Source organism: Sycon ciliatum, chromosome 1, assembly GCF_964019385.1.
Source record: "Sycon ciliatum chromosome 1, ocSycCili1.1, whole genome shotgun sequence".
In the NCBI taxonomy this organism is placed as follows: domain Eukaryota; kingdom Metazoa; phylum Porifera; class Calcarea; order Leucosolenida; family Sycettidae; genus Sycon; species Sycon ciliatum.
The window spans coordinates 3,846,829-3,869,155 of NC_088643.1; the positions used below are offsets into that span (position 1 = coordinate 3,846,829).

The 22,327-nt window shown below is 49.4% G+C and overlaps 1 protein-coding gene across 2 annotated transcripts in view; it reads right to left on the reverse strand.

Moving 5' to 3' along the window:
* LOC135810348 (mitogen-activated protein kinase kinase kinase 15-like) overlaps positions 1-22,327 on the reverse strand; it is a 64,240-nt gene that overhangs the window by 22,829 nt on the left and 19,084 nt on the right. For both annotated transcript variants that reach the window (XM_065323849.1, XM_065323841.1), the window contains exons 11-22: positions 21,877-21,993; positions 18,480-18,533; positions 17,868-17,914; positions 14,368-14,463; positions 13,859-13,940; positions 9,147-9,292; positions 8,213-8,343; positions 6,926-7,023; positions 5,512-5,545; positions 5,030-5,134; positions 4,686-4,747; positions 2,544-2,609 (exon numbers count right to left, since the gene is read on the reverse strand). In XM_065323849.1, the coding sequence (XP_065179921.1) occupies positions 2,544-2,609; positions 4,686-4,747; positions 5,030-5,134; positions 5,512-5,545; positions 6,926-7,023; positions 8,213-8,343; positions 9,147-9,292; positions 13,859-13,940; positions 14,368-14,463; positions 17,868-17,914; positions 18,480-18,533; positions 21,877-21,993 (1,038 nt within the window). The remainder of the gene's footprint in view (positions 1-2,543; positions 2,610-4,685; positions 4,748-5,029; positions 5,135-5,511; positions 5,546-6,925; positions 7,024-8,212; positions 8,344-9,146; positions 9,293-13,858; positions 13,941-14,367; positions 14,464-17,867; positions 17,915-18,479; positions 18,534-21,876; positions 21,994-22,327) is intronic.

Sequence of the window (22,327 nt, forward strand, 5' to 3'; positions counted from 1 at the left end):
CAATGTCGTATCGGAGACCCTGCCAGCCACCCTCGCGGCTCAACAACCAGCAGCGCCCACGGCGGCAGCGCCATGCTCGGCACAACCGGCGTCCACCGCGGTGCAGGCAGCCCTGCCGACATCCTCCCTGCCCCGCCGAGTACTCGACAGGATACTCACTGGTGAGTTTGTGGACTTAAGTGAATTGTTGTCTGATGGTATTGGTGGGATTAGGCCCCAGGCAACGCAGTCGCTGCGCCTAGAAATGAACAACTACTCTGCGTACTCATGGGAGTGTGCACTCCGTGGGGAACAGACTCGTGCACGATCGTGGGAAATCGTAGCTCGAAAAGAAGAAGAAGAACGAACTACTTTTCCAAGTTGCATTTGATGATCGTGATGGAGGCAGAGAGTGCTGCTGATCGCGATCCAGATCCGGGTCAAGAGTCACCTCCTGATCCTAAGGAAACCTCAGCTGACGTACGTTCTCTTCGCGCAAACGCTCAGTCTGTGTTGGCTTGGGCCACAGGTATGGTTGGAATTCTAATTTTCTATGCTATTATATTTTTCAATTTGTCTAAAAACTTTCAACCGGCTTCTGATCTGGTGTGCAGCCGGTCGCCGTGCAAGCTGACATCAGGAAGGCCTTCTTCATGATTGGTATGAAGGAGGCCGACCGGCGCTATCTCCGATTCCTGTGGAGCGAGGCGTCAGGCAAGATGCAGGTCTGGCAACTGACCAGGGTGCCGTTTGGTGTGAATTATTCACTGTTTCTGCTGACAGCAGGCTGCGAACGCACCTGGGGTCCGCGCTAGAGCATGCCACGCCGACCGAGGCAGACGTCTTGCGCCGGTTGCGCGACAGTCTGTACGTCGATGACTGCATCGCCAGCGTGCCAACGGATGACGCGGCACGCCAGTTCAAGAAGATCGGCACCGCGTGCCTGGAGACAGCGGGCATGGATCTGCGGAAGTGAAAGTGTAATGTTCCGCTTGGAGATGACCAGGTACAGTCAAGCGGCAAGGTGCTCGGTCTCTGCTGGAATGGCGAAGAGGATTCGCTGCGCATTCCGGTGCCTCCAGACGGTGACGACCCGGCGACGAAGCGCCAGCTGCTGCACTGCGTGGCCAGCCTGTACAACCCTCTCAGGTTCGTGTCGCCGTACGTCCTGCAGGGGAAGCTGTTCCTCAAGGAGCTATGGCAGGAGGCCGTCGCGTGGGACCACCAGGTGCCCGCAGGCATGCAGGTGTTGATCCGGCGATGGTGGGGAGCGATGGTGCGCGTACTGCATAAAAAGTTTGCGAAGCATCATGAATTGGAAGAACTACTTGTAGGTTGATAGAGTGCAGTACTTGTTCAATGGTTTCTACAGAGCGTTCCGAATCCCAGCCCCTATGGACCCACAGGAAGCAAGAAGCTTGCGTTGCAAAGCTGCTGTCCCGCCTGGCTGCGGAGAAAGAAGACTCATTTATGGTTGTTCTACAGCCGCTGCTGACGTCCATCAGCTCTGTCCTGCTCCCAGCAGCAGATAGGCCTGGATTTCAACGAGTTGTGTCCCAACTCCGGTGTGAACGATTTCCCGACGTCAAGACGAAGTGGGGTCAAGTCATAGGTGTTGCAAGGAAGCTGTCACAAGATGATCCAGTATTAAACGGTAGGTTTTGTAAAGCTGCTCTAACATTTAGATACTATAAATTATAACATTAAATTCGTAAATTTCCCTTTAGGCCAAGCGCGATGCATCGTCACCATCCGGTTCTGAAACGTGATCCAGTAGCGTGTGTGTGTGTGTGTGTGTGTGTGTGTGTGTGTGTGTGCGTATGTACGGTATGCGGACGGGATTTTGCACGGAAAGGAGACATGGCTCGGCATAAGTGTCTGGAGGAGCAGCGGGGCGCCAGTCAGTGCGGGCGGTGTGGGCGGTGGCTGAGAAGCCGCGGTGGCTTGGTCCGGCATGTGTGTGCCTCAACGGTGGATGCCGCAGTGCCACCTGGAACTACCGGAGCGTCGGCACCGGCGGAGGGATGTTGTGCCGCGCATTGTGACAGGTGTGGTCGCTGCTTTCGCGGTGTCCGGGGACGGGGAAGGCATCGCTGTTCAAGGGTGGCTCATAGACCAACAGCAGAGGAGCGCTCAGCCTTCCAGCACGTGTGCATATGCGGCAAGCGGATGCGACTACCCGTGCACCTGGAGCGTCATCGAGCGTCGTGTCCTCTCTCTCTCTCTTCTCAAGTTTCCCAGTGATGGGATCACGTGACCCTTTTGCGGCAGTGACTCTACAGGACAGGACAGGTGAGTGCGTGTGTGTGCGCGCGTGCGTGCGTGCGTGTGCGTCCGTCCAACGGCTAGAGAACGGGACAAGTTCCCGCATATTTGTATCTGTTCTCGCCGGTTCCGGCTAGTCTCGCATGTGTGTGTGTGTGTGTGTGTGTGTGTGTGTGTGTGTGTGCGCGCGCGCGCGCGCGTGCATGTGTGCGTGTGCATGTGTGTGTGCGTGTGTGTGCTAATGGAGTGTGGCGACAGCGCTAGCCTGAGAACGTAGTAGTGAAGTAGTGTCAACTCACATCTATGAACGGCGGCTGACCACTGAGAATCTCCACAATCGTACATCCAAAAGACCAGACATCGGCCTGCATGCAACAGAGAACAGCACAAGAGAGCACACACGGAGAATTCTCACAACCAGACCACCAGACCTGGCCACAATACACTTACAGTAAAACCTGCAACTAAAGACCACCGTGACTAGCGACCAGCCTGGTACTACAGTAAAACCTGTAACTAAAGACCACCGTGACTAGCAACCAGCCTGGTACTACAGTAAAACCTGTAACTAAAGACCACCGTGACTAGCAACCAGCCTGGTACTACAGTAAAACCTGTAACTAAAGACCACCGTGACTAGCAACCAGCCTGGTACTACAGTAAAACCTGTAACTAAAGACCACCGTGACTAGCAACCAGCCTGGTACTACAGTAAAACCTGTAACTAAAGACCACCGTGACTAGCAACCAGCCTGGTACTACAGTAAAACCTGTAACTAAAGACCACCGTAACTAGCAACCAGCCTGGTACTAACAGACCACTTCGCCAGGCACGGACAGTCTCACATTCATAATATAGTTGTGCAGTGCAAACCTCTAACTAAGGACCACCTGCCACTAAAGACCACTTTCGCTGGCCCCAAGGGGTGGTTGTTAGTCACAGGTTTCACTGTACCTGAAACGAAAAAGTGGCAATTGAGCAGCAAGGCAGCTAAGCGAACTGTGCGCACATATTGCACTGGCTACGGTTGTGGACATCGAAATCCGGTGAGAAATAAAATTAAGCGGCCGCGAGGCGCTGGCCTTTGCAGTCGGGCGTACGCATACGACACACATTCACATGACTCTTTGCGTGTCGCGCACTACTGGTCCATTTTTGCAGTGTGTACACACACACACATTCACAGGACTCTATGCGTGTCGGACACTGCTGGTCCATGTTTGCAGTGTGTACACACGCATTCACAGGACTCTATGCGTGTCGGGCACTGCTGGTCCATGTGTGCAGTGTGTACATGAACTGGAGTGTGTGCCCCGCACTATAAGAGCGCCGGCCCAGCGATCATTCCACCGGATTTTAACATGCACAACAGTACAGTCATCACGTACAGCGGTATACACAATACTACACAATATTACACATATCACACGAGTAGGCCAGCAAAACTGTGGAGTGGCGCTGCACTGTACCGGGTACTGTAAGGGGCCGTCCGTAATTATCAATCTTTTTCACGAAGAGAAAAAAGTTTCGTTTATGGGTGGGTGGGTTGGGGAGAGTTTCGTTTTGAAAACTATTGATAGCTGAAACATCATTCCATTCTAGCTGTCAAGTCAATATATTTTCATTGAAGGGGGTGGGTGGGTGGGTGGGGGAGGGTCATAACTAAACTTTTTTTTCGTTCCGTGAAAATTATCGACAATGCGCCCCTAAGTCAACTCATATTCGGCACATACAGTCAACTTCGCTAATAACGACTGCGGATATAACGACAATTCGCGAATAACGACATAATTTCCATGCCCAGAGCAAAGTCCCATCCAACTGTAATACATATAATGAGACTTTGGGTATAACGACACTTTGTGAATAACGACACTTTTCTGATGCCCCGCCGAGTGTCGTTATACGCGAAGTTGACTGTATTCATTTTCGGCTATTTTCGGCTGGGACATGCTTGGCCGAAAATTTGTTGTGGCCAAAATTTTGTTTTGCAAGATTCAGTGTGACAGTGTATACAGGCGGCAGGAGTACAGGCCGAAAATTTGATGCGGCCGAAATGGGTTTTAGCCCTGGCAGGCCGAAATTTGAATGGGCCGAAAATTTGTCGTGTACTAGCATTCAAATCGGATGTTGCGTAGCTAAGGAGGAAAGTATTCCCATCACTATGCAATTACCAAACAGTGCGGGGGAGTACATCAGTAAACGACTGAAGAGGGATATTGCAAACATGGAGCAATTGGATGCTTGGGAAATGATTGGACGGAATACACTGATAAGGGGGTCGATGCTAAAGCCTAAATGGTCATTGGCAAGCCGTGTGCATCTAGAAACCTCTTTGCATGGCTCAGTGGAAAAACAAGTGACGCAGACAGGTGTGTGTGGGGGGGGGGGTCAAATGTGCGTGAGTAGCGGTGGCTGTAGTGTTCTGTGTAGCACCTACCTTGGGTCCATACCCACGCTGGCCACTGTCGATCACCTCTGGGGCCATAAATTGCATAGTCCCTACAGACACACACGCACGCACTCACGCACGCACACACGCACGCACACACGCACACACACACAAACACGCACACAGCGGCGACAGTGTTTCCTTTGCTACGGTAGATGGAGAATTCATATACAATGCCAAAGATGGGTATTGGACAGTGCACTGGAATTGGCAGGAGGGTTCTGTCCAACACACGCACGCCGGCACGCACACACACGCACACACACGCACACACATGCATACAGACACATACTCACTTCTACTCACTCGCGTGCGCATACACACACACTCACCCTTGAAGGATGACATCATGGGGTTGACCTGCGACAGGCGCTTAGTAGTACCAAAATCAGATATCTTCAATACACCTGTTAAGCCATTGACCAGGACATTGTCACCTGAAACACAAACGATACACACCCACTCACACTAGTCATTTCAAACATGAAAGGTGCAGCCTTGTGCACACATTCAAGCAAAAGGACAGACACAGACACAGATACGACACAGACACAGACACACACAGACACAGACACACACAGACAGACAGACAGACACACACACACACAGACAGACACACACACAGACACACACACACACACACAGACACACACACACAGACACACACACACAGACACACACACACAGACACACACACACAGACACACACACAGACACACACACAGAGTGACAGTATTGCTGTGTAGGACAAGGTGATGCCAAGCACGCACGTGTCTGGACATTGGGCAAACGAAACAGAGAAATTAGCACAAACCTTTGATGTCTCTGTGAACAACCTTGTGGCTATGCTGTGCAGGAAGACAGAGAGACAGACGGATGCACGGACACATACAGTATTAGAGTGTGAAGGAAGACAGAGAGACAGACGGATGCACGGACACATACAGTATTAGAGTGTGGAGGAAGACAGAGAGACAGACGGATGCACGGACATACATGAATGCATACATACATACATACAGTATTAGAGTGTGGAGGAAGACAGAGAGACAGACGGATGCGCGGACATGCGTGAATGCATTTCCCAGCTACAGTGTAACGCAGTAGACACAGGGGAAATGCCCCAGTTACAATGAAATGAAAAAGACACAGACGAGTTCCAGACCGGTATTTTCTTCATTCCCTTCAATTAGGGGTGAAACGAGTGCCAAAATTGGGGACTCGAGTACTCTTTGAAAAAACGAGCGAGTATTCGAGCGAGTACGAGTATTTAAGTGACAACATAAAACAATGCACTGCACACACTCTCGCACCACCGAACGTAGTAAACCCGATACACATGCAGTCTTGCATGCAGCATGGTGCAGGAAATAGTCTGGACTACTGTCTTTTGCTGGTAAGTAGGGACAAGCAATTATCGTGCTTGCCTGCGCTATCAGTCCCAGTCAGAGTAACAGAAATGCTTGATGTACATGCATACAGTACACTGTACATAGGATTCTTCGAGTATTTTGCGAAAAGAGTACTCGCTCGTTGCAAATTTTCGAGCGAGCGCTTGAGTATTCGATATACTCGTTTCACCCCTACCTTAAATAAACTCAGAAAGTGGTGGACATTACGCAACTGCATTGTAAATAAAAGGGGGGGTTGTCAACTGACAACCGCTCTCCTTCAGTTGCTATTCATTCTTGGCGCATGCGCTGGATGAAAAATTCTTTTATTAGTGATGTCAAAAAATTATGACGTTTCGGGCCAGTCACCCATCGTCAGAACAATTTACAAGGGGCGAACCCGGCGTTTTATAACGAAAGCAAGCGAGAGTGTATGTATGTCCATGTACAAAATAAACGAAACACAAAATAGCCGTATGAAATTGAGTGTATGAATTCGCATGTACAACAGACAAGGAGAAATGCGCTGAAATAAAGGCAGAGGAGACAGGAGAATACTGAAATTTGAAATTCAGCTCTGGTTTTTAACTTTTATGGATCAACACAGTTTAATACCAGCCGTTGGTGAGGGAATAAGGAGGAGGAGGAGGAGGAGGAGGAGGAGAAGGAGAAGGAGGAGAAGGAGGAGGAGGAGGAGGAGAAGGAGAAGGAGGAGAAGGAGGAGGTTAAACGCCAATGATGGACCCTACGTCTGGACTGGAATTCCAAGATATTAGTAAGAAGAATGCCACCGACGACAACAACAAGAAGAAGAGGTGCAATACATTGCAGACTTACCAGGTATTGCAGTCCGTCAAGAATTTGATATATGTAGTCGGCAGCTAGAGTCATGTCTTCAATTTTACCATGCGTCCGCACCAGTGAACCTAAGCTCCCTGTGCAAGAAGACCGGTTGGAGCAAAGGCAAACACATCAAGAAAAACGGTTTTGTGAGGGACATTTTTTACAGAATATATCCATATAATGTGTGTGTGTGTGTGTGCGCGCGTGTGCGCGTGTGCGGATGTGTGTGCGTGTGCGGATGTGTGTGCGTGCATGTGCGTGTTTGTGTGTGTGCGTGCATACGTGTGTAAGAATGACAAGGACGTGTAAGCAAGCTAACAACACCATACAATGCCAAACCAGAGCTCTTCAGCACATGGACATGCCAGTGTGTGTATGCGCTGTGTGTATGCGCCGTGTGTATGCGCTCAATGCACATAACACCTCACATTCACATGCATCAACAGAAGCTGTCGACGACAACCTAGCATTCCCACATGCATGTATGGCACTGATAATGGCAGACTTTTGGCAGTATCTTGCCCAATGACATCACCAATGACCCACTACCACTACAGACGACATCATCATCACCACAGATGACATCATCACAGCTGCAGAATCGCAGATGACACCGGCGCTTCACTGCGGCTTCAGTGACCTCACCACTACATATGACATCATCACCACTACATATGACATCACAACAACAACATACGACACCATCACCACTGCAGATGACATCATCACCACTACATATGACATCATCACATAACAGATGACATCACCACTACATATGACATCATCACCATTACAGATGACCTCATACTGCATGCACCCTAAAGGAGATAATAATAATAATGATAATTTGCGGGATTCGCGTTGGCATCGCTTGAATGTTCAGAAACACACAAACTAGCCTTCGCTTCCGCAGGCCACCACTACGCCTATGCCTTGTACACCTTAGTGGCAAATGCAGACCTCACAAGTGAGTCAGGGGAGAGTAGGTGAGTCTCTCAACCAATCGGGCGTGTAACGGCCCATAACCCTGTAAACTGCATCCTTGTTACCCTCACTCCGAGCTGTGAGTGCCCAGTTGACCGTGGGTGTCGGCGCAGTTCGCCACGCATAAAAGTCTTTACACACGTAAAAAGTCTTTACACGCTCCCTGCTACCAGCGCGGGTCTCGAACTCGGGACCTCATGATTCGCAGGCAGGCCTTCAAACCAATCGGCCATATGCATTGGTCTAAAGGAGATAAGAGGCCATAAAGCCGAGCGTGCAAGAGCACACTGCACTTACCGCCTACAACCAGTTCCATCAAGATGAGCAGGTTGTTTCGTGCATCACTCTTAGAGCCAATGTAGCGCACGATGTGCTTATGCCGGAAATGAGAGTGCAAACGAATTTCATCATGCAGCGGCTCCACTTGCCTGGACCATGGGGTGAGCAAGAATTAAACAGCAAAATAATGCATTCAGGTGGATCCCTGAATTTGCTACAGTCCATTCAGAAATAGTAGCCCCTGGAGTTTCACGGAGGCTTCCGACACTGGGTTGAACCTCCGGCACTTTCTCACACCCACCCACAAGAGGGCCGGAGGTTATTTCGGTTGGTACAGTCAAGCAGGGAATCTACGATTCTTGCCCAAGTGTCCCCACATGCCATTGCACTTGTATGTTGCAATCCGGGTAATAAGTTACCACTGCCAATTACTGCTCCTGGCAAATACAGTGAATGCATCACCAACTGCACAAGACAAACTCACGGCAATAGAGAGTTTAAGAGTGCGAGTGCAAATGCATGCAGCTGCACATTCAAGTCAACGTGTCACACAAGTTGCATGTTCTTGTGCACCTGCATACAGTACTCTTGTTGGCATATCACATTACGCTACGTGGTGGCGTTCATGGTACATGTATCCTTCACTGGGTCACATGTGTGCGACACAGACAACTGCTCCACAAAATACCAGATACAGACAGGCCAGCCAAAACCTGAGTACGGTCACACACAGACTGCCATGACTCGTGTGTGTGTGTGTGTGCGTGCGTACGTGTGTGAGAGAGAGAGAGAGAGAGAGCGTGCGCACGTGTGTGTGTGTGTGTGTGTGTGTGTGTGTGTGTGTGTGTGTGTGTGCATGTGTGTGTGTGCATGTGTGTATGCGTACATATGTGTGTGTGTGTGCGCGCGTGCGCGCGTGTGTGCATGTAGTATCCATGCACACACAACTTACTCGTCGTCTACTGCCTGGGGTACGACCTTGATGGCGAGTGGTCTGGTCACGCCCTTCTCCGTGTATTTGCCCTTGTACACAGTCCCATATGTACCACTGCCCAGCGGCATCCTCTGCCCAGTCCTCGGGTCTCGATCGTACTCAAACTGAACGCAAGGCACGTATATACATGCATACAAGCACGCACGTACGCACACACACGTACGCACATACATGCACACACACACACACACACATACACACACACACACACACACATACTCACTCACTCACGCATGCACACGCACACACACACACACACACACACACACACACACACACACACACACACACACACGCACACGCACACAAACATGAACGCGCACACACGCACAAACAACAAACAACCAACTGTGATGGAAACTGCTTTAAACATTTCGGATCCAAGTGAACGCAAACGTCGTTCTCATAACACTTGTCTGGACGTAACGTAGCATTTCAAACACCCTATTAAAGGCACCGTCCGAGGTTACCCAGGGTTCACTTTTTTCAAAACAAAAAGTTCTCTTTTGGGGGGTGGGTGGGTTTCAGGAGTTTCGTTTTGAAAATAATTATTGAATGCAGCGCACCATGCAAGGAGAATGCGCAGGTACTGCTGGATGCCAAATACGACATCAATATTTAGTTGAAATTTCGTTTTACCCTTCAGAAAGGGTGGGTGGGTGGGGGCAGAAATGTTACCGATTGTTTTTTTGTTTGTTTTTTTCACAGCGAAAAAACAACCGGTAACCCCGGACAGCCCCTTAATGCTTTCAAAATTGATGCAGAGTTCCACTACTTCGTGATGGCCTGACGCCGGTATTGTGTTTTTCACGTAGAAGAAACTTCTACGGCGATAGGCATACTGTACTGGTAAAATAATATCTTGTGCAACTATTCTCCTGTTGCAAATACAGTAAAACCTGTGACTAACGGCCTCCCCTTGGGATCAGAGAAAGCGGTCTTTAGTGGCAGGTGGTCCTTAGTTAGAGGTTTGCACCGCACAACCATAATGAATGTGAGACCGTCCGTGCCTGGCGAAGGGGTCTTTAGTACCAGGCTGGTCGCTAGTCACGGTGGTCTTTAGTTACAGGTTTTACTGTAGTACCAGGCTGGTTGCTAGTCACGGTGGTCTTTAGTTACAGGTTTTACTGTAGTACCAGGCTGGTCGCTAGTCACGGTGGTCTTTAGTTACAGGTTTTACTGTAGTACCAGGCTGGTCGCTAGTCACGGTGGTCTTTAGTTACAGGTTTTACTGTAGTACCAGGCTGGTCGCTAGTCACGGTGGTCTTTAGTTACAGGTTTTACTGTAGTACCAGGCTGGTCGCTAGTCACGGTGGTCTTTAGTTACAGGTTTTACTGTAGTACCAGGCTGGTCGCTAGTCACGGTGGTCTTTAGTTACAGGTTTTACTGTAGTACCAGGCTGGTTGCTAGTCACGGTGGTCTTTAGATACAGGTTTTACTGTAGTACCAGGCTGGTTGCTAGTCACGGTGGTCTTTAGTTACAGGTTTTACTGTAGTACCAGGCTGGTTGCTAGTCACGGTGGTCTTTAGATACAGGTTTTACTGTAGTACCAGGCTGGTTGCTAGTCACGGTGGTCTTTAGTTACAGGTTTTACTGTAGTACCAGGCTGGTCGCTAGTCACGGTGGTCTTTAGTTACAGGTTTTACTGTAGTACCAGGCTGGTTGCTAGTCACGGTGGTCTTTAGTTACAGGTTTTACTGTAGTACCAGGCTGGTTGCTAGTCACGGTGGTCTTTAGTTACAGGTTTTACTGTAGTACCAGGCTGGTCGCTAGTCACGGTGGTCTTTAGTTACAGGTTTTACTGTAGTACCAGGCTGGTCGCTAGTCACGGTGGTCTTTAGTTACAGGTTTTACTGTAGTACCAGGCTGGTCGCTAGTCACGGTGGTCTTTAGTTACAGGTTTTACTGTAGTACCAGGCTGGTCGCTAGTCACGGTGGTCTTTAGATACAGGTTTTACTGTACACTGTACAATGTATGCTGGCTTCTTCAGTCAGTTCGCCGAATCCCACCCGCATCGACCAGCTTTTTATTTATTTTTTCAAATCTCCGTGGGATACCGTCAATTGAGCCTCCTTTCACTATGCCGTGAACATGTATCTCCCTATCACTCGTGCCCGGGTATTTATTTATTTATAATTTTATTTATTAGGGTAGCCATAGACCCGGGAGAGGACACATGGATAAATTTTCCGGTGTTAGTATGTTGTGCGTGGAGCTATGCGGTGTGTGAATGGAGCGGTGTGGTGTGTGAGTGGAGCTGTGTGGTGTGTGCGTGCAGCTGTGTGGTGTACGCACACACTCCCCCTTTTTTGTTTTTAAAGAGAACACAAACATACAAATCATGTTGAAAGACAAAAAGTACATGGGTCTCGGCGTCACAGTGCCATGTATGCATCGAAATTAATCATAAGTTTATAATGAGCCAACATAAGAAAGTGACTAAAGACAAAGCATGCACCCCATTTCCCGCTCACCCTGCCTCGCTAACTGCATGCACCCCTTTTCCCGCTCACCCTGTCTCGCTTAATGTATGCACCCCTTTCCCCGCTCACCCTGTCTCGCTTAATGCATGCATCATTTTTCCCGCTCACCCTATTCCCACTTACTGCATGCACCCCCTTTTCCCTCCATAGTTTTAGATATACCCTGAAGGCTGCGCTTGCGCGGGCCGATCGATCTCTACTAGTCTGGATCTCTTGTTCTCGCTCTCAGATCTCTTGGTGCTATTTTCCAGTCCTTGTTCTTGTCCCAGTCTTGATCTCTCCGGTGACTTGCTTGTCATAATAGAACCATTCTAAAAGCCCTCCTAGTGTACCTGGTAATTGAGTAAGATAAGAGTGAGAGTTGTAGCAGTAGCAAGACCAGTAGTGGTCGTCGATGTGGAGGTGGAGCCACCATTGCAGCCCCTAACTGGTGAAACCTTTCACCATCGGTCAGCCAACACTGATCCTGATGCCCGTGCCGACCTGCGGGTGAAGGGATTCTGGACCGATAGCCGCAACGCATTCTTTGATACAAGGGTGTTTTATCCCCACGCGTCAAGCTATCGGTCCAAGTCTCTCCCCTCCCTCTACCGAAGGTTCGAAGGAGAGAAGAAGCGTGCTTACGGTGAACGTGTCAATGAAGTTGAGCATGGCTCCTTCACACCGTTAGTCTTCTCCTCCTGTGGTGGGATGGGCTCTGAAGCAACCGTAGTAGTCAAGAGGCTGGCGCATGGCCTGGCCGCCAAACGCAACGCTCCGTATAGCCGGGTTGTAGCTTGGCTGCGGTGCTGCTTGGCATTTTCTCTTGCCAGATCTGCCATCCGTTGCATCCGTGGATCGCGCTCTGTTCGCCGTCGTCGCTTCGACCTCGCGCCTGTCGACCTTGTCCAGGCTGAGGCGCGTCTGGCTCGACATTAGACTGTATTTACAGCCACTTATCTCCTTTCTTTCTGTTGTTTAATTAATGGCCGGCGTGTTTTTTACCGCCATATTGCCAGGTGCGTGTTTACCACCATAATTATGAATAAAGTTTTGTGTGAAATTTTCAGTATTAGTCATAGTCGACTTCTTTGACAACACACGGTACTGGTACACACGGTACTGGTACACACGGTACTGGTTGCCGTTGACAACACACGGTACTGGCACACACGGTACTGGCACACACAGTACTGGTCTCGTCCTGGGTGTTGTGTTTCATTCCGCATCCACTTAGCAAACATGTCTCTCTCTCTAGACGAGCAAATGGCCGCCGCCCTGTTGATTCCGCTACCGCCCTGCTCGCCGCCCTCGTCGCCTCCTCCGCCCCAATCACCGCCGCCCCACCCACATTGTGCGATGTTAGAGCCGTGGGATATTTCCCCATGGGGGTTGCCGCAGCGATTTGCCGACTGGGCGCGACAAGCGCCATCACCACCGTCGCCTCGGACGCCGGCGCTTCCGCCAACACCACCGGCGCCTGGAATCGTCAGGCCCTCGCGCCTGGACGCCGCGCGTCGGCAGCTCGACTTGGCGCCACGCCCTCCCTCGGCGGAGGAACTTGTCACGGCAATCCGACGACTCACCATCCGAACGTATCAACCACCGCGACGACACAATACACACAATCTCCAACAACTACGACCACACCCGCAACCACGACCACGACCATGACCGATACGTCGTTGTCCTTGTCGTTCTTCTTAGATCGCATCGCCTCAAGATTTACAACATTATATTCATGCCTTAAATGTCGATTACATTCATGATTGGGTTACATAGCAGCTCGGGGATCAACGGATTTGATTCATGATTGGGTTACATAACATTAACCGTCTCAGGTCACCACAGGTGCTTGCGGTCATACATCATGGGGGTTTCTCCTTATCCATGCATTTGGCTGCACACGGGAGAGTTTTCCTCGCTGGCGCCAAAGTCCAGATCAACTAATCTGACAGACTCAAGTGGTCTTTAGTATTCTGGTCTGTTTTCCGGCATCGGATTTCAGGCATTTTCTGTCCAGATGTTTCATTCTTGATCATTGCTTCCATTACTCGACTATTCGCTTGAAATCCTGTTCACATCGTGCTGTGGGCAACTAACAGTTCCCCCCCCCCCCCTGCATGCGCTGTTTTGTCCGTGCCCATGTGTATGTGCAGTTTACAAGGAGCGAAAAGAGTCGCTATCAACTCAAAACACACTTACCTTAATATCAAGGAGCGGATCGTCTTTCTCAATGTTTTTAGCTAGAGCACTGCCACCGTACTCATAGATAGCCTCTTTTAGCCTAGAACACATGCACACACGCGCACACACACGCGCACACACATACACACGCGCACACACACACGCACACACACACACGCACACATGTACACACACACACACACGCACACACACACGCACACACACACACACACACGCATGCACACACACGTACACACACACACACACGTACACACACACACACACACACACACACACACACACACGTACACACACACACACACACACACACACAAATTAGAGAAAATTGCCACATTCCAGTTTGCATCTATTCGCAGGGAAATGAATGTTCTAGGTGCATGACGCAGGGGTGATGTTTATCCCGAATGTTTGTGACACAGTGTGTGCTGCCTTTGACCGCAGAAAACAGGGTACTTCAAGACCACATCAAGAGTCCACATGTGTAGCGCCTAAGAAATGAAACTCACGCGTTTCTGGTGTCATTCCTGGGGAAGTAGAGTTGAAACTCGCGGCCCTCGTCCTTCATCACCAGGAGAATACATCGGTTGTCTCGCTTGTAAAGACTAGACATCATCCACGCCAGCATCAGCAACATCAGCATCATCATCACCATCGGTGGCGTGTAGCAAGGAAAACAGATATATAGGACACAGACACAGACAGACAGACACACACACACACACACACACACACACACACACACACACACACACACACACACACACACACACACACACACACACAACACAAACACAAACACACACCAACACAGACACAGACACAGACACACACAGACACAGACACAGACACACACACACACATGAGCATGAAATGAAGGCACCACCAGACAATCGGAAGACTCTCGCATCAGCAAGTTCTTTGAAAAGTAGCAGAGGCATCCCACGGTGATCTATAATTGTAGGGTGGAACGTTCGCGGCCAGTCATAGGACATGCCTTAGTGGGGGGCCGGAACCTCCTGAAAGGAAATTAACGTTAAGTCTTGTATAGTATATAAGCCGCACTTAAAGGGAAAATCCCAGAAATGGCTCACATACAAACAAAAACTGAGAACCAAGCACGGCGAAGTGCATGTATCTACCCGACGCACTTCCAAGCGTTCTTTCCTTAACACTGTAGTGAGCATGGAGAAGACAGCCATGGACACAGTGGGAGCGCTGCGCCTTTTTGAAGACTTGGAGAGAAGCGTCAGTCCTGCTGAAGACTGCATTGGTGAGGCATTCGGAGATGACATTGGCAGCAATATTGACTTGATATCATACGACGGAGAAAAAAAAATGATCACATTTTTCACCGAACGCTTGATTTCAAATAGCCTAAAATTAATGTGTAACTTTCCAGATATTGTTGGACTTGATATGAATGTTTCTGAATTCAGTAGTATCATACCTTTCAGAAAATATATAGGTTTGTATTCACGAATATCAATGATAGTCCCGTTTGTGTCTTTCCCTGAAATCAGTGAATAAGAAATGATAGTTGCGGTCGATTTTCCACGGTCCCATCAAACACCGGATTTTTGGCCGAGGCAAGTGAAAGCCCAAAGGGTTAATTAAATAAGCGGTCAGATGTAAAAGGTGCCTAATGACAATCATGTTTGCACGAAGTTGAGAGATTCGCGTTTGAAAAAGTGTGGCGTGTTTTCAAATTGTTAACATAAAATCTTGTATCTCTTGAAGACCAGACTCGACTCTCAAGCACTGGACTGTGCTGAGAAAGATTTTCTGGTGTTAGGCCTGCTGGAATCATGTCAATATCCCCCAGAAACTTACGGCGGAATAGCTTCGAGTACTCTGTGTTCGGAGAGGTGGTGTGCCAGTGTGAGCTGGCTATGTTAACAATGTTGTCCTCGAAGAAGTGTGCCAGGGTGGGCTGGCTATGTTAACAATGTTGTCCTTGGAGAAGTGTGCCAGGGTGGGCTGGCTATGTTAACAATGTCTGTGTTCGGAGAGGAGGTGTGCCAGGGTGGGCTGGCTATGTTACCAATGTCTGTGTTCGGAGAGGAGGTGTGCCAGAGTGGGCTGGCTATGTTAACAATGTCTGTGTTCGGAGAGGAGGTGTGCCAGGGTGGGCTGGCTATGTTACCAATGTCTGTGTTCGGAGAGGAGGTGTGCCAGGGTGGGCTGGCTATGTTAACAATGTCTGTGTTCGGAGAGGAGGTGTGCCAGGGTGGGCTGGCTATGTTAACAATGTCTGTGTTCGGAGAGGAGGTGTGCCAGGGTGGGCTGGCTATGTTAACAATGTCTGTGTTCGGAGAGGAGGTGTGCCAGGGTGGGCTGGCTATGTTACCAATGTCTGTGTTCGGAGAGGAGGTGTGCCAGGGTGGGCTGGCTATGTTAACAATGTCTGTGTTCGGAGAGGAGGTGTGCCAGGGTGGGCTGGCTATGTTACCAATGTCTGTGTTCGGAGAGGAGGTGTGCCAGGGTGGGCTGGCTATGTTAACAATGTCTGTGTTCGGAGAGGAGGTGTGCCAGGGTGGGCTGGCTATGTTAACAATGTCTGTGTTCGGAGAGGTGTGCCAGGGTGGGCTGGCTATGTTAACAATGTCTGTGTTCGGAGAGGAGGTGTGCCAGGGTGGGCTGGCTATGTTAACAATGTCTGTGTTCGGAGAGGAGGTGTGCCAGGGTGGGCTGGCTATGTTACCAATGTCTGTGTTCGGAGAGGAGGTGTGCCAGGGTGGGCTGGCTATGTTAACAATGTCTGTGTTCGGAGAGGAGGTGTGCCAGGGTGGGCTGGCTATGTTAACAATGTCTGTGTTCGGAGAGGAGGTGTGCCAGGGTGGGCTGGCTATGTTAACAATGTCTGTGTTCGGAGAGGAGGTGTGCCAGGGTGGGCTGGCTATGTTAACAATGTTGGCATGAAGGAGGAGTTCAGGAATTTGTAGCTGTACCCAAAGCAGAACAGACTGGTCCCACGAGTGCAAGGGAACAGAGAACAGCAGTGTGCTCTCAATGCAATATCGTTTGTAGCTGTGCAGGCTGCTGTGACCTTCCTGAAACACTCCGTCGAGCAATTTGGTATCCCACGCCCTCCTGCACAGCCGACCTTCCTGAAACACTCCGCCGAGCAATTTGGCATCCTACACTCTGCCCAGCTGTGTGATAGAGCAGACCATTCACCAGTGCTTCTACCAGGATGCGAGCAAGCGCTCAATTCACAAGAAATACCTCACCTCCTACACTGATGCTGGCACGCGAGCAGTTGAATATGACCGGTTTGGTGAATTCTGCAAGAAATCATTCACCACATATCGTAATCGCCTCTCCAAGAGTGGATGTGCGTGAAGCGTGCGAGGCTCTATGGCACACGGTTGTCAGCATGGTGTCTGAGGCTGCGACACTGTAACTGCTGCTACTGCCACCTTCACAGATCATATCCACACAGCACAACGACGAGAGTGTGAACTGTACCGAGCGCAGACGGTGGAAGCCAAGGAGGAACTTTAAAACTCTCTCTCTCGCACACAAGTTCCAGCACCTTCCCAAACCAGCCGCAGCCAACCTCTCACCAAGGTTCATGTAACCTTCGACTTCACCCCGGAATGTGGCATTGCCACAATCATCACGTCAACAGAGCCCCTTGTTTCTTAAAGTGCAGAGAAAGGCTCAACTTCTTGGAGAGAATTGCGAGGCAATACCGAGACAAGGCAAATACCTACTCGCTGAAGCCGACGCGATTGGGCTGGATGGTAAGCGTTCGCACGGTCCGAATGCCGTCGTATCTATGCTACACCAGTACTTCACAACACATGGCCATGGCGGGAGAGTGCAGTGCACTTGCACGCTGATAAGTGTTCAGGTCCGCACTATACAGCATCGATGTGTGCATATACCGAGAACAGATCCATTACAGCATCGATGTGCATATACTGAGGACAGGTCCATTTTAACGTGTGCATACACCGAGGACAGATGCATTACAAATTACAATAAGTCAACAACTACTCACTTCATCTTGCGGATGTCCGACCACTTCAAATCGAAATCTCTTAACATCTGGCCAACATCAACAAACACGCACACACAAACACAGACACACAGACACAGGCAGGCAGGCACGCACACACATCTCTATCATCCTGACAACATGACCTGACACAAAGAGCATATCTAATGGTATGTGTGTGTCGCGCGCACGTGTGTGTGTGCGTGTGTACGCGTGCGTGTGTGTGTACGCACGCGCGCACGTGTGTGTGTAGAGAGAGAGAGAGAGAGAAAGTTACATTTATAAAGACAGGTAAGTCTAACAAATGAGGACTGAGACCTCTACAACAGGGTTTTTATGCCTGAAAGCAGGTGCATGATTTAACAAGCAGGTTGTCAGTCTAGATTTTATGCGCAGATGGAGAAAAAGCGCAGAATTTTTGTTATGAGATGAAAAGCAGAAATAATAAGAAAAGATGAAATGAAAGCCTGCTCACAACCCCGCCCAGCCTTGCGAACTGGGTATGGTGGATTAAGAACCCGGTGAGAGAGAGAGAGAGAGAGAGAGAGAGAGAGAGAGAGGGGAGAGAGGAGAGAGGGGAGAGAGGAGAGAGGAGAGAGAGAGAACAAAACTTACATAGCTCCCAGTCTGCTGGCCTTCATGGCCGTTTGCATAGAACAGATGAATGCCCTGCGGTAATGGTGACAAAAACAGAGATAATGTATGCATACACACACATACACACGTGCATACCAGCACGCACACACACACACACACACATACACACACGCACGTTTTGAGTCTTTCGAGTTTCGACATTCGCGAGTGCATGTGTTTCTATTTCCGTCTCCCCCTTGGAGTACTTCCTGCTGATCTGCAGGCTACTAAGGTTACGTTGAAAAGCAAACGAGTAGCGTGAGTTCTGCAGGGACTGGCTGGATTTCAGCTCCCCTTGACTCTTTTTGAGCAGTGTTGCAGCGGCTAGTTCGAGCTGTGAAGCTGCGACTACGGGTGTGTCTCAACCTTCCCAGACACCGCTCTCTGAGTTCCCTTCTGGCAGTTCTGCAGTTGGGTAAACTGTTCAATCTGCCAGATCCAGCTGCCCTGCTTTCTCCATTGGTATCCTCATCAAGTTTTACATCAACAGGGTAACTGTGGATGGCCAGCCAAAGCTAACTCCAATGTGCTGGGCCTCGATGGCTGTGACAGCAAGTCACTGAGACTGGTCAAGCGTGGATATGTGCAGAAGATAGATATTGTGGCGCTGAATGACAAATCTGAAGTCTATATTCGAGCACGGTGTGAGCCTGAAATGCGGTCAGCAAAGCCGTATAAGCTGAAGCTCCCTTGCGTTGTTGGTGAGGGAGAGGAGAGACCTGTGAAGGATATTCCGTTTGCCGAGTGTTATCCGTGCCCTGCCAGCAAAGCGCCACACGCAAAGCTGCAAGCATATTGCAGCGTTGCGTTATGCCCTTGGAGTTCTGTGAGCTGGGTTCCACAAGGGAGTTTGTAAGTCGGTAGTGGACACGATACGGCGTGGAATAAGCCGCACACCAAGAAATCGGAACCAAAGCGTGCTGTAGAATTGGACTAGAGCAAACCTGTTCTGCAACTTGCTGGGCAAGCCAAAAGGTTGAAAACAAAGCAGACCCTTGCAGACATTGCACAGCTGGATGTCTGCGCATCTCGAGACCGTGACTCGACTGCACGGGCCGCATCGACCCATGCGGAGGAGACGATTTGCAGGCAAAGTATACCTGGGTGGCAGACAATCATGATCATGGAGTATACGCTGTACAGGAGAGCCAGCGGATTGAGAGACTTGCCCAGAGCAAAAGCACAGCTGGCATCCTTTCACGAGCGACAAGCCAGAGAAGTGATAACACCATGTCAACTACACTAATAACTACTACCGTACTGACTAAACCACTTTTACGGGCAGAAAACAATTCAGAAAACAACGGTACTATATTTGTAGTAGCACTACTCCTACTACTACTTGTTGATGCGTTGACAATCAGTTATGGTTGGCCCCTCCAAGACTTGCCCAGCACATGTGTATCTGTGTGTGCGTGTGAGTGTGTGTGTGTGTGTGTGCGTGTGTGTGTGCGTGTGCGTGTGCGTGCGTGCGTGTGTGTGTGTGTGTTTGTCGGCCAAACATTTGTCGCGGCTGAAATTTTGTTTTGCAAGGTTGAACGTGACAGCGTATACAGGCAGCAGCAGTACAAGCTGGAATACGAATGCACCCGAAACGTGTTTTAGCCCTGGGAGGCCGAAATTTAAACGTGCCGAAAATTTGTAGACTTGCACAGTATTTGCGGAAGTGAACAGCATTATCATTAGTTACTTAATGAGTGCCGCCGCTGTCTATAGGCTTTGTAGATGCGCCTTAGGTTTGATATTGAACTACTTTGCAAGTAGGTTTGATATTGAACTACTTTGCAAGTAGCGATGGTCTACGATATTAGCCAGCTTTTTTTAGCTGCGCTTTGGTACAATAACCCTTATGCACATCGACGTCACGTACGAAATCCCGTAGCATCCCGTAGACCCAGTTCGATGTTGAATGTACAGGACCCTAGTGTGTTTTCTGTATTTTGGACTACGAAACGGTCCCTTCAGGCATTTCATGAACTACTTTTTTCGGACGAAGATCTAGCTAGTCATTAGTTCTATCCAAATTGATGTACTGTCCTGGACATGGAAATCCGGTCGCACATCTAGCGGCCCCAGGGCGCTGGCCATGCAGCCTAGCCGTGGATAAGCGGAACATGCATCATAATTATAATGCGCATGCAGCGCGCTGGTCGCATCGCGATTGGATCAACGCTACATGACTTTGGGCACTGCACGCAGCGTTCTGTACGCGCTGAGGGCGCCGGCCCCGGTCAATCGGCTGGATTTCCATGTCCACGACAGCAGCTGGAAAAGCGACTGTCTGCCACTAAGTATTGGGCTAAATTGGTCAAATGCGCATCTTCATGTATAGCCCACAATGAACAGCCAACCGTGCATGCACACACCTACCGGGGGAATGAACAGCCAACCGTGCATGCACACACCTACCGGGGGAATGCGTCGTACATCTGTACGAGATGATGTAATGTGCATAAGGACTATAAGAACGGCGTCTTCCTCAGACTAACTACAACTCTCCAGGAAAGGAGGAATGTTGAGACTGGCAGAAACAAGGCGATCAAGAAGGACCTACAGCAGCATTATCTAAGTTTTCCATTCACGGCAATACAGAACTAATACAACAAAGTGGGCGCAAAAAAGTATCCCGCAGGCTTTCCCGCCACAGTTAAAAAACGAATACTAGCATGGCCTATTCGGGAGTACAGTGCATCTGCAGTATAATGAATAACAGGGCACAGGTTGAGCATGTGATGCATTCCTTCCTATATCAGTCACCTGTTAAAAAAAATCATCTGTTAGGCCATGGTAAAAAATATCTTTGATTCTCAAGTACGCGCGCATCGATTTTTGGTGGCGCACCGACGATTTTTTTAATTTCTATGCATGCATATGCGTGCATGAAAACGGTCAATGCGAAAGGCATGAATCCGGGAGTAGAAAAATACCGGTATTTTTCTACTCCCTGGCCTGAATAATAAAATAATTATAAATTAATTATGAACCTGTGACGTACACATGTGTGACCCTATCTTTGGAAATAAAAAAAATTGTGGGAATTAAAATAAAAAATCGCTCGCTCGCACCGATTTTCACAGGCTCATGACCTGAGAATCAACTTTATTTTTTACCATGGCCTTAGGTCTCTGTAAAGAGTACTAAAGACCCATTCTACATGACTGTATCACTTTATGCGACATGCGACACTTGCGACAAAGACATATTTGTTGCGTAGCGCAGGTTACTGTGCTTTGCACAGTGCGTTGCAGTTAGGATGTCGCAGAAAACAAACCGATCGTCAATCATGCGTCGCGATCGCAGCTCGTCGCAGGTGCCGTCGCATGTCGCGCATCGCATCACGAAAAAGCGGTTTGTAAACGGTTCGACAGTTACTTACTCCTTCTTCACTCTCATCTGTTAGGTCTTTATAGGACAGGCTCAGGTACATGGGCACGTAGTTGTTCGTCTTGTTGGGGTCTTTCAGGTCCACACGCATATCCTCCAAGGACAGGACCTGATGACAGACAACGTGTACAACGCACATATACACACACGTACACACACACACACACACACACGCACACACGCACACACACGCACAAGCACATACACATACTCGTACACACACACACACACACACACACACACACACACACACACATACACACACACACACACACACACACACACACACATATTCATGCATGCATGCATGTACACACGAGGAATGCTTCAAATAAACCAGGGCTTTTCTTGGCCCCGGAATGTTGGCCCAGAACACACATTGGGACAGTCGTAATCCTCTCATTTTGAACCTGCCAGTAAACTCAGCAGCGACCAATGGCACT